Genomic DNA, 12,411 nt, shown 5'->3' with positions numbered 1-12,411 from the left:
AGAGACACAGAGAGAGACACAGAGAGGAGGAGAGTTATCATCAGGCCATCATGACTGGGAACACTTGTTTCATAATCTCCTGGCTTTGTATCTTTGATGGGGTTGATGACCCAAAGTGATTCCACTTTGATTTTGACAACTTTCACCAGATGGAAAAGTAGCCTAGGATGTTCTCAGGATTGCAGAGATACAGAACAGGGTTATGTGCAGGTGAGAGCTGAGGCTGTAGATATCATGAGACACCAAAGCTTGGTAGGTCTTATAACTCTGAAAACCAGATCAGCTCTTGGGATCTCTGCTGAGGGCAGTGCGGAGCAATGGGTAAGTCTAAAGTAGGGCAGTGACAGCATCTAATTTGGGTTGTAGAAAGATCCCTCTGGCAGCTCACGGGAGAACGCACTGGCAAAAGGAAGGGAGGGGGGGTAGTTAGGAGGCTGTTACTCCAGCAAGAGACAGAAGTCTAGAATCCAAATAGTAAGCGTGAGACCGAGAGAAAGGCATGGAGAAAGTCAGGAGAATCAGTTGGTGGCATTGTCAGAACTTGGGAATGATTACGGGCAAGGAGCTCTCAGATGCCCCATGGCTTGGCCAGAAGAGATCAAGGTGCCATTGGGTTTATTTGCATTGCTCAAGGTGTATCTCCAGGATCTGGGGGTAGTGGTGACACACGATAGGTGCTCAATAAGTGCTAGTGGAATGAGCGCACAGATGAATACATGGATAAAATGAGAATGGATCCAAGAGGAGGAGGAGGAGGCAGTGGCAGGGAAAGATGAGGTCAGACATGAACACGAGGAACTTGGATCATGAGCCATGTGGCTTCTAGCACATGGATCAGGGCAGTAGTCTGGGCTGCAGGCTGAGGCTGTGTGGGAACAGGCATCCCCCAGGAATGGCTGGATCCAGGCGAAGCTGTGCTGGGCTTCTGAGAGCAGAGTGAAAAGCCAGCAGAGAAGAGGGAGGATAGGGAGGGTTCCAGCAGAGAGGGAGAGAGAGAGAGAGAGAGAGAGAGAGAGAGAGAGAGAGAGAGAGAGAGACCCTTTCTTGTGAAGGTGGGACAGTGACAGCTGTCTGCCAGCTGAAGATTGGGCAGTGGATGATCTTGGTGTGGAAAGGACAGTTCTAAAGGCCAGGAGGATAGAGCAGGCGGGTACAGAGTGAAGGTAGGTCTCATCCTGGAGCAGGTCGTAAGGGTGGGAGGCCTCAGGCTCTCCATGTGGACAGTGCACACCACCTCTCTTTCTGCCCTTGTGACAGACACCTGAGAAGTTGACTTGAAAGTCTTACTCAGCTCATGAGACCAGAGGTGTCAGCCTGTGGTCTGCTGGTTCCATTGCTGTAGGCCTGCTGTGGGAGTGGGTGGCAGAAGAAAGCTGCATGCCCGGCGGTGGCCTGGAAACAGAGCAAGCCAGAGGATAGCTTCCTCTAACTAAGCCTTCCCTAAGTCCATCTAGCTATGAACTAACTCATTAATGGATCAGCCCCATTAGCACACACCAGCTAGTCACCTCTCAATGGCACCACCTACTGGAGACCAGGCTTACTGCATATGTGCTTGTAGGGTACACTTCACATTTGAACTATAGCTGACAGTAAGTCATCCCAGTGATGACAGTGCATTTTAAAGGAAGGAAACTGCAGCTCAGACTTAAGTCCCCTGTTTTAGCTAAGGTTACTGTTGCTGTGCTGAGATACCACTACCAAAAGCAAGTTGGGGAGGAAAGGATTTGTTTATCTTATACGTCTGCTTCCTAGTTCATCACTGAAGGAAGTCAGGACAGGAACTCAAACAGGAGTCTGGAGGCAGAGGCTGATGCAGAAGGCACTGAGGGGTGCTGCTTACTAACTTGCTTAGCCTGCTTTCTCATTGAACCCAGGACCGCCAGCCCAGGGATGGCCCCACCCACAATGAGCTTGGCCTTTCTCCATCAACCACTAATTAGGAAAATGCCCTGCAGCCAGATTTGATGGAGACATTTTCTGAATTGAGGTTCCCTCCTTTCAGATAACTCTAATTGTGTCAGATGAACATGAAACTAAATCAGACTTCCTCAGTGAACACCATAGGACAAAGGGTGACACAGATAGGAGACATACATCTCTACCAGTTGGGTGAGATTAGGGTGATGAGCTAAAAGAAAGCACCCCTAGAACAAGGCGGGGGAGGGGGGAGCTCACCAGACCAGCTATCAGGAAGCACATAGCCTAGAGCTTGCCTCCAGTTTAGGTTCCATAATGCAAAGAGCTCTCTAATGTGAGGAACTGGGGCAGGGAAGGGGCAGTCATCTGGGGGTGGCTTTATCAAAGGTGTCTGAGTGCAGATGAAGGGTTCCTCAGCAGGGGCTTCCTAAGTCTTCCTCCCTCTTCACCAGCCTGCTTTTGTGTTTCAGTGTTTCATCAAAATCACTGCTGCCTACGGCTCCACGAAAGATATCTCTGTCTACAGTGTGCTGGGCCTCCCTGCCTCCCAGATCTTCATTGTAGGCCGGCCCACCAAGAAGTACCAAACCCAGTGCCAGGTGTGTGAGGGCCAGGGAAAGGGGTTGGGGCAGCTCCCAATCATTCAGTTACCTGCTCATCCTTTCTTTTATTCATTCATCTCTACTGAATAATGCCTTGGGCCAGGCCCCCTGCTGGATGCATGGGAGAATCCAAGTGGTGGCCGATGTAATGGCATCTAGGGGAAGGGAAAACAGCAATGACTTGTATAGCAGTGCCATTCTGAATGACAGAATGATGGGGCTTTGGAGATGAGCCGCATACTTAGACTTTAGGGTAAAACTTGCTTCCGGGGAAGTGGGTGGAGTGGGGACGAAAGACAGTTAGGAAGAGCCTGGCATACAGACATAGGGGAATCCTGTTATGGTAGCGAGCCTCCCTGCTACTGGTTTTGGGGTCCGGGAGAAGCTGCAGACTCTCGCGGAGGATGTCTTAGGGAAGTGGTGGTGCCGGGAGACAGGGTCAGATGCTAACCTGACGCTTGTTGCCTCCACAGTTCCTGAGCGAAGGCTACGCAGCACACTTGGCGGCACTGGAGGCCAGCCACCGCTCTCGCCCCAAGAAGAACAACTCGCGCATGATCCTGCGCAAGGGCAGCTTTGGGCTGCACGCGCAGCCAGAATTTCTGCGCAAGCGCAACCACCTGCGCAGGACCATGTCGGTGCAGCAGCCGGACCCACCGGCCGCCAACCCCAAGCCCGAGCGGGCGCAGAGCCAGCCCGAGTCCGACAAGGACCACGAGCGGCCGCTGCCGGCTCTCAGCTGGGCGCGTGGGCCCCCCAAGTTCGAGTCGGTGCCCTGAGGGGTGGGCGGTGCTCAGTACCGTGGGCGCAGCTAGGCGGCCTGCAGGGATGGGAAGGGTTGCCTTCTCCCCGACACAGGCGTTTTCCTGCTTTTTCCCTCCCGTGTCTGTCCAGCAGTGTCCGACCAGAGCAGGGAGGGACCTTACCCTGACATTGGGGAGCTCTCTGGGCTGAGATGGGGTGAAACCCGGGGTGTCTCAGTGAAGTCGCCGCCGCCTCCCCACTCCTGTGCCCGCAAGCTGGAGTCAGGGGTAATGTTTGTGTGTGTGAGACCCTGGGGCCAAGCCTGCCTGTGCCAGTATTTGGATAAAGTTGACCATCTTTTTGCGTGCTAGGTTTCTGTAGCCGCACTAGGCAGGCTCTAACAAGAGAAGCCCCTAGCGCTGGCTGGGCACGCGGCCAGGCAGGTGGCCGATTGCAGGTACAGCAACTGTCTGTAGAGGAGAAAGTGGCATTTGTGTCTGCCCTCCTTGTGATATCCGGGCACCACTTTGGGGCTGGCTGTCTTATGACACAGAGAGATCGCTTTATGGGAGAAGATATTCCCTGGGTCCAATCTATGTATGTGGAGTTTGTCCACAATCCTGGGGACTGGGCCTGGTGCTGACTGTTTGTCTTGCAGCTGTCCTCTGTCTCCTTTCTTGTTCTCAGTATCCTTATTCTCCTGTGGCCCTTGAAGACAGTCCTCTTCCCTGAATCTTGCCTTGGACTCCTCCCACTTGGTCTGGCTGTGTGCCCTGGAGTCTGTAGCATATCTCACTCTTTGGGCCCTGCCTTTTTTTTTTTTCTGTAACTAGAGAGGGGGGCCTTCTGGCTGAGATGGGTACTGGGTTTGACTCCTAGGCCGCCCAGCGTTTCTGCTCTATGGGGCTTTTCAGGATGCCCTGTGGGCCTCCTCCTTATCCCACCCCACCCCATCCTTGGAGAAAGGTTCTGGGGGTGGGGCTGAAAGGGAGTCCAGCATTTCAGAGGAAGACCCTACTTCATGGAGAACAAGTTGATTTGTGTAACACAGAGGGAAACAGAAACTGCTTCCCTCCACTAACAAAAGGTGACAGCATGGCTGCCCTTCCCATAGCTCTGTTCAGACTCACAGTTCCCTTTAGGTTTCTGGATTGCACAGAGCTGAGATCTTGGGTTCTGGAGGTTCATGGAATATTGGCTCAAACCATTGTATTCTCTTCCTCTCCCTGGCCACTCAGTTTGGTTTGAGCCTAGAACCTCCTCTAGGGTAGGTAGACCCCTTAGGGTGGTGGCAAGGGCGGGCATGTCTCCTTGCTGCCAAGCCCTTGGCCTTGGCACAGGCCTCCTTTTGCTCTCTGGCCCAGGCTGATACCTGTTGCATGGTCACCTGGGTGTCTTGGGGCCCTCTGGGCTGCCACTGAGGCCAGGGCCAAGTACCTGTGTACACTGCAGGCACATGCCAGCCCAGTGTCGCTTCTGCTCAATGTCTACCTCTTGCAGCTCCCATGCAGCCAGTGGTGGCTGCCGATGGGGGTGACTGGCACCATGTTGTGAGTTGCCCAGCAACCCGGGTGCCTCCCTGAGGCTGGAGGGGTGGGGTGCGGGCTCCCAGTACCCACTCTGCCCTTTCCACTCAAATGTCTTCTCCAGCCTGCCAGCTCCTGTTCCCTCTGCCCATCCTGTCCCATCTGCCAGCTCTCCACTGCACCATCAGCACTGCATTCAGCAAACGAAACCCAGCACTGCCAGGGGGGCTACAGAGCAGACAAGAAGGCGTGGGACCAGCTTCTGCTTCCTCCTCCACATTCCTCCTAGAAGTTCATACCTGTCCCCAGCCCCCCAAATCATCCTTGCCTCTCTTTTGGTACCAGCTCGTATGGCATAGGCACCTTAATCCCAGTCCTTTCCCTTAGTGCTGTGATTTGAGTTCGGACAGACCCGTTTCTCTCATCTCCGCTCAGCAGGAGCCACTGAGTCTAACTTTCAAATGATAAATATTCCGCCTCTCCCTTCTCTGAGAACCCCCCAGGCTGAGTGCATGTGTGAGTGGGGAGCCCCCAGGGAGACTAGAGCCTGGGACAGGGCTCTGTGTGGGCCAGAGCCAGCCAGAGGCCCCACCCCTCTTTCGCTTGGATGACCCCTTTTGTGAGATGTCCCTGGAGTGCAGGTGTTGCAACCACCACCCTAGGAGCTATGGCGGCCTGCGAGGTGCGCTTCCTGGCAAGTACTCTGTGCGTGATTCCTACTAGTGCTTTGTTGAGTTGAGTCAGAGACAAAAGGAACCTATTCCCAGTGTTCTCCAGGAGGTGTGCTGGCGCCTCCTCCAGTATTCCTGTGACCCTCCATCCAGCTGTTTTTCTAGTTACCTCTAGCTCCTGGTGTGCCTGCTCTCCAGCTGCTGGAAACACGTTCCTGCTTGACCAAAGTTCCCGTATCTGAGTGGCATGTTTGTTCTTCCCGTGTGGTGGCTGTCCTGCCCCGGCTGAGGGATGCCTGATAATTTCCTTTATCCCTTGTCCTGTTGTGGGTGGCTGGAGTCTGTTCTTCCAGCTTCATACCCCCCCCCCCCCCCGAGACTGACCTCTCCCTTAAGCACCATGAGATATTTTTAAAGAAGTAAATTATTTTCATGCATTCAGACAAACAGCCTTCCTGCCTGGGTGCTGGGCTACAACATATGTATCTGAGCCCCGGGATTCCTGAGATTACTGGGGTGCTCCTCTGAAGGAGGGGAGGCTGTATCTAATGGTTTTTAAACTGTACTTTGGGTACTTTGCAACCCAGAGCTATGCCCGGGAAGTGTCCTGCAGACAAAACATGGCACCTATAGAAGACTGGACCCTGCCAGACCGGTGCCCCCAAGTCTGGAGGAGGTGCCACTTTTGCAGGCATGCTCCACATTTGGCTCAGGTGAAGCCCCACCTGGGAGGGGCACCCCTGACTGTAGGAGCGTTGCAGTTGACCCCGCCTTAAACAACCAACTTTCCAGTGGAATTCCCAGGGTTCCATTCCAAGTGCTCTGGAAAAAAAAAAGTCCCCTTTTCTTTCCTTCTGGGCTTGGGAGGAATTTCTTATATACCCAAGTTAAAGGTTTAGTACAAGTAGCAAGGCCCGGTTGAGTTCTGATCTTGTTGGGAAACTATCAGGAAGGTTAGGAAGAAAAATCAGAGTTTGAGTCCACGCTCTGGAAGAGATGGGGGACACCAGGAGCGGGAGGCCAGGAGGGTGGCCAGCGAAAGACATTCCCCCTCAGACTCAGACCCACTGTCCCTTTCTCTCTGTTTACTCAGTGGTGGCAGCCGGTCTGACCTTGTCTGCGGTCTGCCTGTCCCTGTGTGTAACTTCCAGTCCACTCTGTGGTGGATGGTCCTGTGATAGAAAAGGCTTATTTTAGTCCTCATGGCTGCCTTGTACAAAATCTGTTAGAAAAGAAAATGTAAAATACCCGATTTCTAACAAGACAAAAAAAAAAAAAAAAAACAGCATTACGGAGTTAAAAGATTTTTACAATTGGTCTTGATTTTGATGTGAGCTGTTTTTAACTCTGAAACATTGTCACTTAAATAAAAACCTTATTTGCCTTTAAGATGCGCTCTGTTTTGGGCTAAGGTGAAAAAGCTTTTCTTATACTCTGGTTCCCTCTGAGAGAAGGACGGGGTGGAGGGGATGGGGGGGGCACAAGGAGGCGCTCAAGACTTACGGTGTCAGTGTGGGGTCAGGGTATGTGCAGATAGATATCTAAAAACATGCCAAGCATCGAAAGCGAGCTTTTATTACGAAAAAACAATGTGATCTACAAATGACACACTGGTATCTTTTTAATAGAATGACATAGCAGATGTCTTAAATAATTTACAAAGAGAAGAAACTGCTTTCGAACAGCATTCCCCTCCAGGCACGCTAGTGCCCCTCCATGGAGAAGATAAGTAGGCTCCGTGAGCTGAGGCCTGCAGTCTGCAAATACCTCCTCTCTTCCTGTGGGGTCCTGGGGGTGGGGAGCAGCAGTGAAAGTGGGTCTTCCGGAACATCTGCCCTGGGAATACGGGGGAGGGTTTGTGGGATGACTCCTGCAGGTCCTTGGTCCTAGCTCCCAGACTCAGAACTGTCTAGCATCTTCTGGTACAGTCCTAATATGGATGGACAACTATGAAGCTGGAGAGCCAGACGAGTGTGCCCGAGTCCAGGAGTCCCCTGGGGGAACATGGGCAGTTCCCATCACCTCTTCAAGGTCTTCCTAAATAACTCTCAGGCTGTGGCTAGTGGTTACCAGTGGGCCCAGATACGACTGAAGTAGAAGAGTTCTGGACCCTATGTTAGTCAAATCCTTGTTAGCAGTGGCCTGGGGATGCTGATAAACCCAAAGCCGTCTCCAGGAAGTTCATGGGTTGGGTGGCATGGACATCCTGGTGGCTTGGTGGTTGGACAGAGCCGGCTTCCTGTAAGACAGAGGTTCCACTGTGCGTCTCTATATTCTCAAGGCAGGGGATATAGGATACTATAGGTCCCTTCTCCCAATTGAGAGGCTGAGAGTTGACTTTCAGTCCTCTGAAATCACAGGGTGTTGATGTGATCAGCTTTGGCTGAGGGAAGTGGACGACTCTGTACCAACCTACGCTGTGGTTTTCTTACTCCATTCACTTCTTTACACTCCTGCAAGTGTGCGTGCAAACTCACATGTGGGAAAAGGAGAAGAAGGAGGAGGAAGAAACTGAGAAAGAAGCAGGGTCATTACCTGAAGGATGCTTGCTGTCCTCATTCACGGATAAGGGAGACGGTCATGTCACCACTAAGGACAGAGAAGGGGGAAGGATTGCTGACCCGGGATGCTTTATGTCCTGAAGGCACATACTATGTTCTAAAAGCACAGACTAGACAAGACAGGAACCTGTAGGAATGGTGGGAACATGGCCACTGGGGACATATGGCCCAAGAACCCTTTGTGGGAAAACAGTTTCTAAGTTTGGGCAAATTCAGAGTCATAGCTCTGGCCCCAGATTGGAGTCCTGAACAGACAGACCAGGGACTCCAGAGCAACCACGTTGCTTTTGCCAAATTATGGGTAGACAGGGTATAGAGGAGCCATGAAAGGTGTTGGAGGAAGGGGAGGTCTCTCAGGAAGCAGGTACCCAGCCACATGTGAGGTTCAAGGTGACTGGAGAAGGTGGGAATCTATGACCTGGATGATTCCTAGTACATCCTTCACCATCATCCTAGGAGGCAGATGCACAGATGGACAAGGACTTGGTCTTGGTCATGAGACAGGTTGGTATTAGAACCAGCACCCTCTCTAGAAATACGGTATGGCTCAAGGAGCCCATGGCCATTTTACCCTGACCCCAGGATGCAGCTCACCTCTCTTCAGCCTTGATGGCTCTGTCCAGCCTTTGAGACAGCTTCTGAAGATGCTGGATTCCGGCTCCCACAGGCTCAAGGTCACTGTCAGACTCACTGAACACAAGGAGATGTCACAGCTGGGATTAGAAAGAGCCCTGAGCAGGGCCCAGGTGACCCCGGGGGACTGGGAAAGCCCCACTAGAACCTCCCTTTGGGGTGTGACATGCAAGCCTGAGAGGCCAAGCAATGGGCAGTTATTTTATAGCTCAATGAGGGCTGCTGCTGGTCTTGCACCTGGGCCTCGGTCTTCCAGATGTCTCCCATCTAGAAGGGAGTGATACTCATCTCCTATGCCTTTTACAGCTTGGCAAACTGAGGCTCAGAGATTTTTTTCCCCCCTCAGGTCCTCACCAGCTTTGGGGCAGGGCATACTTGTCCCAGGTGACTGAGGAGACTTGTGGGACAGAAGGGGAGGTCCTGCTGGGCTCAGACAACTACTTGCCTGGGAGAGCAGAGAGGTTCTGTGGAGGAACAGGGGCTCCGGAGGGCAGCCTCCCTCCTTAGCCGCTGACGGCGATGGGCATGCGGACCCATCTGGCCAGAGAGGCGAAGATGTCCCCCGACTCTAGCATCCCGGTTGGCCCTGCATAGCCGAGTGTTCTTCTGGCTCAGACTGGGTGGTGGCGACCCTCTGTCTTTCTGGGCCCCTCGCTTCCTCTTCACTTTCACCTGTGTCTCCATCAGCCACTTGGTGCCACTCTGACAGGACTCCTGGATCCTCTGTGATGGGTTCATGTGCGAAGGTTGGCACAGATAGGACCAAGGTGGGCTACCAGGCTCTAGCCATTCTTCCAGCCCAGGGCCGGCCCCACAAACACAGTCTGCTGTTAGTAAGCAGCAGCGACAGTAAGCAGCCAAGAGCAACAACATGACTCTCCGTGAGATGGTACTCTCCTGCAAGACCTTCCTGAGATCCACTGTGGGAACTCAGCAGGTAGCAGCAAGACCACTCTACATCTGAGCCCCCCGGGCAGAAACTAACTCAGAGAGTGAGGGAGGCTCAGTTTTCTGGATACCAGCTCTGGATCCTACCTTAGTCCTATTCTTTCTCTTCCCTCCTCCATCTCAGTCTAAGATACTTCAATGACAGGTCTGGTCATAACACTTCATTGCTCTGAGCCCTTCCATGGCTCCCAATAATCTACAGGGCTGAGTCCCAACCCTTAAATCTTCGACATGTGGCTGGGTCAAACAGTCTTGCTAGATTGTCTTTGCCTTGGCAAACCAGAACCCAGAAGTTGGAGCAAGGCCCGAGATAAGTTTTCATGAGTTGGGTGACCTTAGACAAACTGTCACATTTCATTGTTCTGAGCTATAGCGATGTTGAAAGCAATCTTAGGACTCTTCCAAGTTAGAGATAGACTTTGGCAAGGAGACCTCTCTGCTCTCTCTCCCTACACCATCAGAATGCTAGCAAGATGCCAGGGGCCATTCCCCCTTCTCTTCTTAGAGGTCTGCTCATTCTCATAGCTTCTGTCCTGTCCAGGGGACACCTGCCCACATCTCCAGCTCCAGGTTTAAAGACCTAGGTGTGGTCAACGTGATATCGTGACAGGTACATTTTCTTGCCACCAAACCAGGCAATTTGCCTGACTCCAGAACCCACATGGTGGAGGGAGACCCTATTCCTTCTCTGACCTCCAGACAAGTACCACTGCCTAAGCGCCCCTCCCATAAATAAATATTAAACCATTAAAAAGAAGATATCTGCTCGAAGGCTCTTGGACACACCACACACAAACACCACCCCTCAAATCTGCCTTCTGAACCGCTCAGGAAGTTGCCCCTTTCTGCAAGCCCTGCTCCTCTGCCTTTTTCTACCAAATAGTTGACAGCCAAGGTGTAAGAGTGTGACTGGGAGAATTTAAATGGGGGTCAGCACACAGGACTGTGCTGACTGCTTAACTTCACACTGGGGACTCTTCTCTTCAGCATCCACGCTGGACTCACTCACAGCATTCCACTGGCCCTGTGCCTACATACACCTCCCCTTTCCTGAGTGATCTTGGAAGAGTCACCTATTCCAGGAAGTCTTTATCCACTAAGCTTGAGACTGGTATCTCTTTATAGATAGCCATTTCCTGCAATTCTCTATCACAGGACATGGCAGGTCACCTTGCATGGGGAACATCAATTTCTTCCATGACTTTATTCACCTACTGATTTGTTGGGAAACTATTATGTGCCAGAATGACCAGGGTTCTGGGAAAAATGGCAAGAACCTAATCAAACCCCAAGACCCCATGGAGTCTATATTCCTAGGGTCTCCCTGAGGATAGGGACAGTCAACACCAAGGACCCTTCTGCAAACAGACGGCCGGTGGTGTCATTGTTACCTGGGACATGGCGCCCAAGGCACTTTTGGCTGAGCGAGCTGCAGCCTGAAGACCTTGCTGCTCTGGCTCTGGACTTTCCAGGCGTTTCCAGGAGGGGCCATTACCGAGGTTCAGGCTGACTGCTCTCAGAGGCAGCCTCCTTTGGAATTGTCTGCACAGGGAGCCCAAGGGACCGGTCTCCGGATGACCCCCAGCAGACCGGGTCACCTCCTTCTTCTCTAGCTGTTCCTCCTTTAGGAGTGATCTTCTGCGCACAGAGGTCCTCATGCCCTGCCACTGAGACGCCATGTGCTTGGTCCAGTTTCCGCTGCCCGCTAGATCCTGGGGAGGTCAAAAGGTCATCAAAGTACTCCCTGACCCCATTCCAAGGCTCCAGGGACCTTGGGAACTGGTAAAGAGATTAAGTGGAACCTCGCGGGGTAGGCCTGTTGGGCAATTGTGGATGCCAGAAAGATGACCAATGGCATCATGGTCAGCAGCTGCCTCCGTTGCAAGGCGGCAATTTGTCCGTCTTTCCATCCTAGCCTATTCCCCATAGGCTAAGTGGAGTGGCACACAGGTCACGGAGCCTCGGCGCTTACGCAGGGCACCAGCAGTATGCTGTTTTCACAAATTTTCCTCTCTGGAGCAGATTTAGCAATCCAGCCATGGCCTCGGATCCGATGGGGCGTTTGCAACTCCTAGACATTCCCTTTGTCTTGTGGGTCCTATCCAGAGCTCCTGACCCGTTTCCCATTCAGAGCTTCCCGTGAGACCGTCCCCCACCCCCCTCCTTAAGCCCCTCGGTAACCCGGCATGCTCACCTCCCTGCTTGATACCCGGACCCGAAGATCGGCACCCTCTCCTAGCACACTGCAGCCGATTTGAAACTCCGCGCGGCCTCGCCCCGCCCCGGCGCTTGCAGCCCATTGGCCCTATCAGCCATCCACCACCGCCGCCCCTGGATTTCGATTGGTCTTTTTCTCTCGTGACTGTAAATCCTGCTTTGGGATTGGCCTGGCCACGCCCATACATCGTTCGGGGACCCCCGCCTGGCTCGCTGCAGAGGGGTCCAGATCGCCACCGGATCACTGTTAACGCCCAGCCCGACTCCCTACATCCCGGCTGCTTAGTCCCAGGCGACCGCGCCTAGTCCCTCGTTCTCCCAGGCTCTCTCCCTCAAGCCTGCAGGTCAGGGTGCAAGATGCTGCGGGGAGTTTAGGTCACCGCCACCCAGGGCACGCACCCTTTTCAGTCCTTCACCCCGCCTAACTTCTCTCCCACGATAAGTAGTTTTGTCAGAGCGATAGGCTGGGACTGCTGAGCTTTGCGATCCCTGGGAAGTTTTGTTTCAAATTCCCCGCGTAATTCTCTTCCTTCCTGCGAGATGGCCCTGCCCCTGTCTGTTCCTCAAACAAACACCCAGCTGGCGGCGC

The 12,411-nt window shown here is 53.0% G+C and overlaps 2 protein-coding genes across 4 annotated transcripts in view; one reads left to right on the top strand and one right to left on the bottom strand.

Annotated features, from left to right (window-relative positions):
- The window catches only part of Pitpnm3 (PITPNM family member 3), an 88,446-nt gene extending 81,594 nt beyond the window's left edge, over positions 1 to 6,852 (top strand). For 2 of the 3 annotated variants that reach the window (XM_029484174.1, XM_029484173.1), the window contains 2 exons: positions 2,391 to 2,519; positions 2,996 to 5,806. In XM_029484174.1, the coding sequence (XP_029340034.1) occupies positions 2,391 to 2,519; positions 2,996 to 3,301 (435 nt within the window). In that variant the 3' untranslated portion in view covers positions 3,302 to 5,806. Of the gene's footprint in view, positions 1 to 2,390; positions 2,520 to 2,995 lie in introns of all 3 variants that reach the window. The other variant, XM_021176711.1, reaches the window with a different exon arrangement.
- Positions 6,853 to 7,017: 165 nt separating this feature from the next.
- Pimreg (PICALM interacting mitotic regulator) lies at positions 7,018 to 11,823 on the bottom strand. Its single transcript, XM_021178250.1, has 6 exons — positions 11,800 to 11,823; positions 10,997 to 11,317; positions 9,103 to 9,380; positions 8,619 to 8,714; positions 7,999 to 8,052; positions 7,018 to 7,702 (listed from the first exon to the last, which is right to left on the bottom strand). Exons 2-5 carry the CDS (start codon positions 11,282 to 11,284, stop codon positions 8,019 to 8,021), a joined length of 696 nt encoding a protein of 231 aa, XP_021033909.1. The 5' UTR covers positions 11,285 to 11,317; positions 11,800 to 11,823; the 3' UTR covers positions 7,018 to 7,702; positions 7,999 to 8,018.
- Between the last annotated feature and the right edge of the window lie 588 nt (positions 11,824 to 12,411).

Source organism: Mus caroli, chromosome 11 (assembly GCF_900094665.2).
Source record: "Mus caroli chromosome 11, CAROLI_EIJ_v1.1, whole genome shotgun sequence".
Classification (NCBI taxonomy): domain Eukaryota; kingdom Metazoa; phylum Chordata; class Mammalia; order Rodentia; family Muridae; genus Mus; species Mus caroli.
The sequence above is the reverse complement of the archived record's forward strand: the minus strand, read 5'-3'. Positions and strand labels throughout refer to the sequence as shown.

Bases quoted from the DNA above. Each gene is read 5' to 3' on its own strand.
- Pimreg (XM_021178250.1), bottom strand. From the start codon at position 11,284: ATGGCGTCTCAGTGGCAGGGCATGAGGACCTCTGTGCGCAGAAGATCA. The intron at 9,381-10,996 runs GTAACAATGACA...AACCCATCACAG, and splicing joins CCTTGGGCGCCATGTCCCAG to AGGATCCAGGAGTCCTGTCA. The intron at 8,715-9,102 runs GCAAGTAGTTGT...CCTTGTGTTCAG, and splicing joins GAACCTCTCTGCTCTCCCAG to TGAGTCTGACAGTGACCTTG.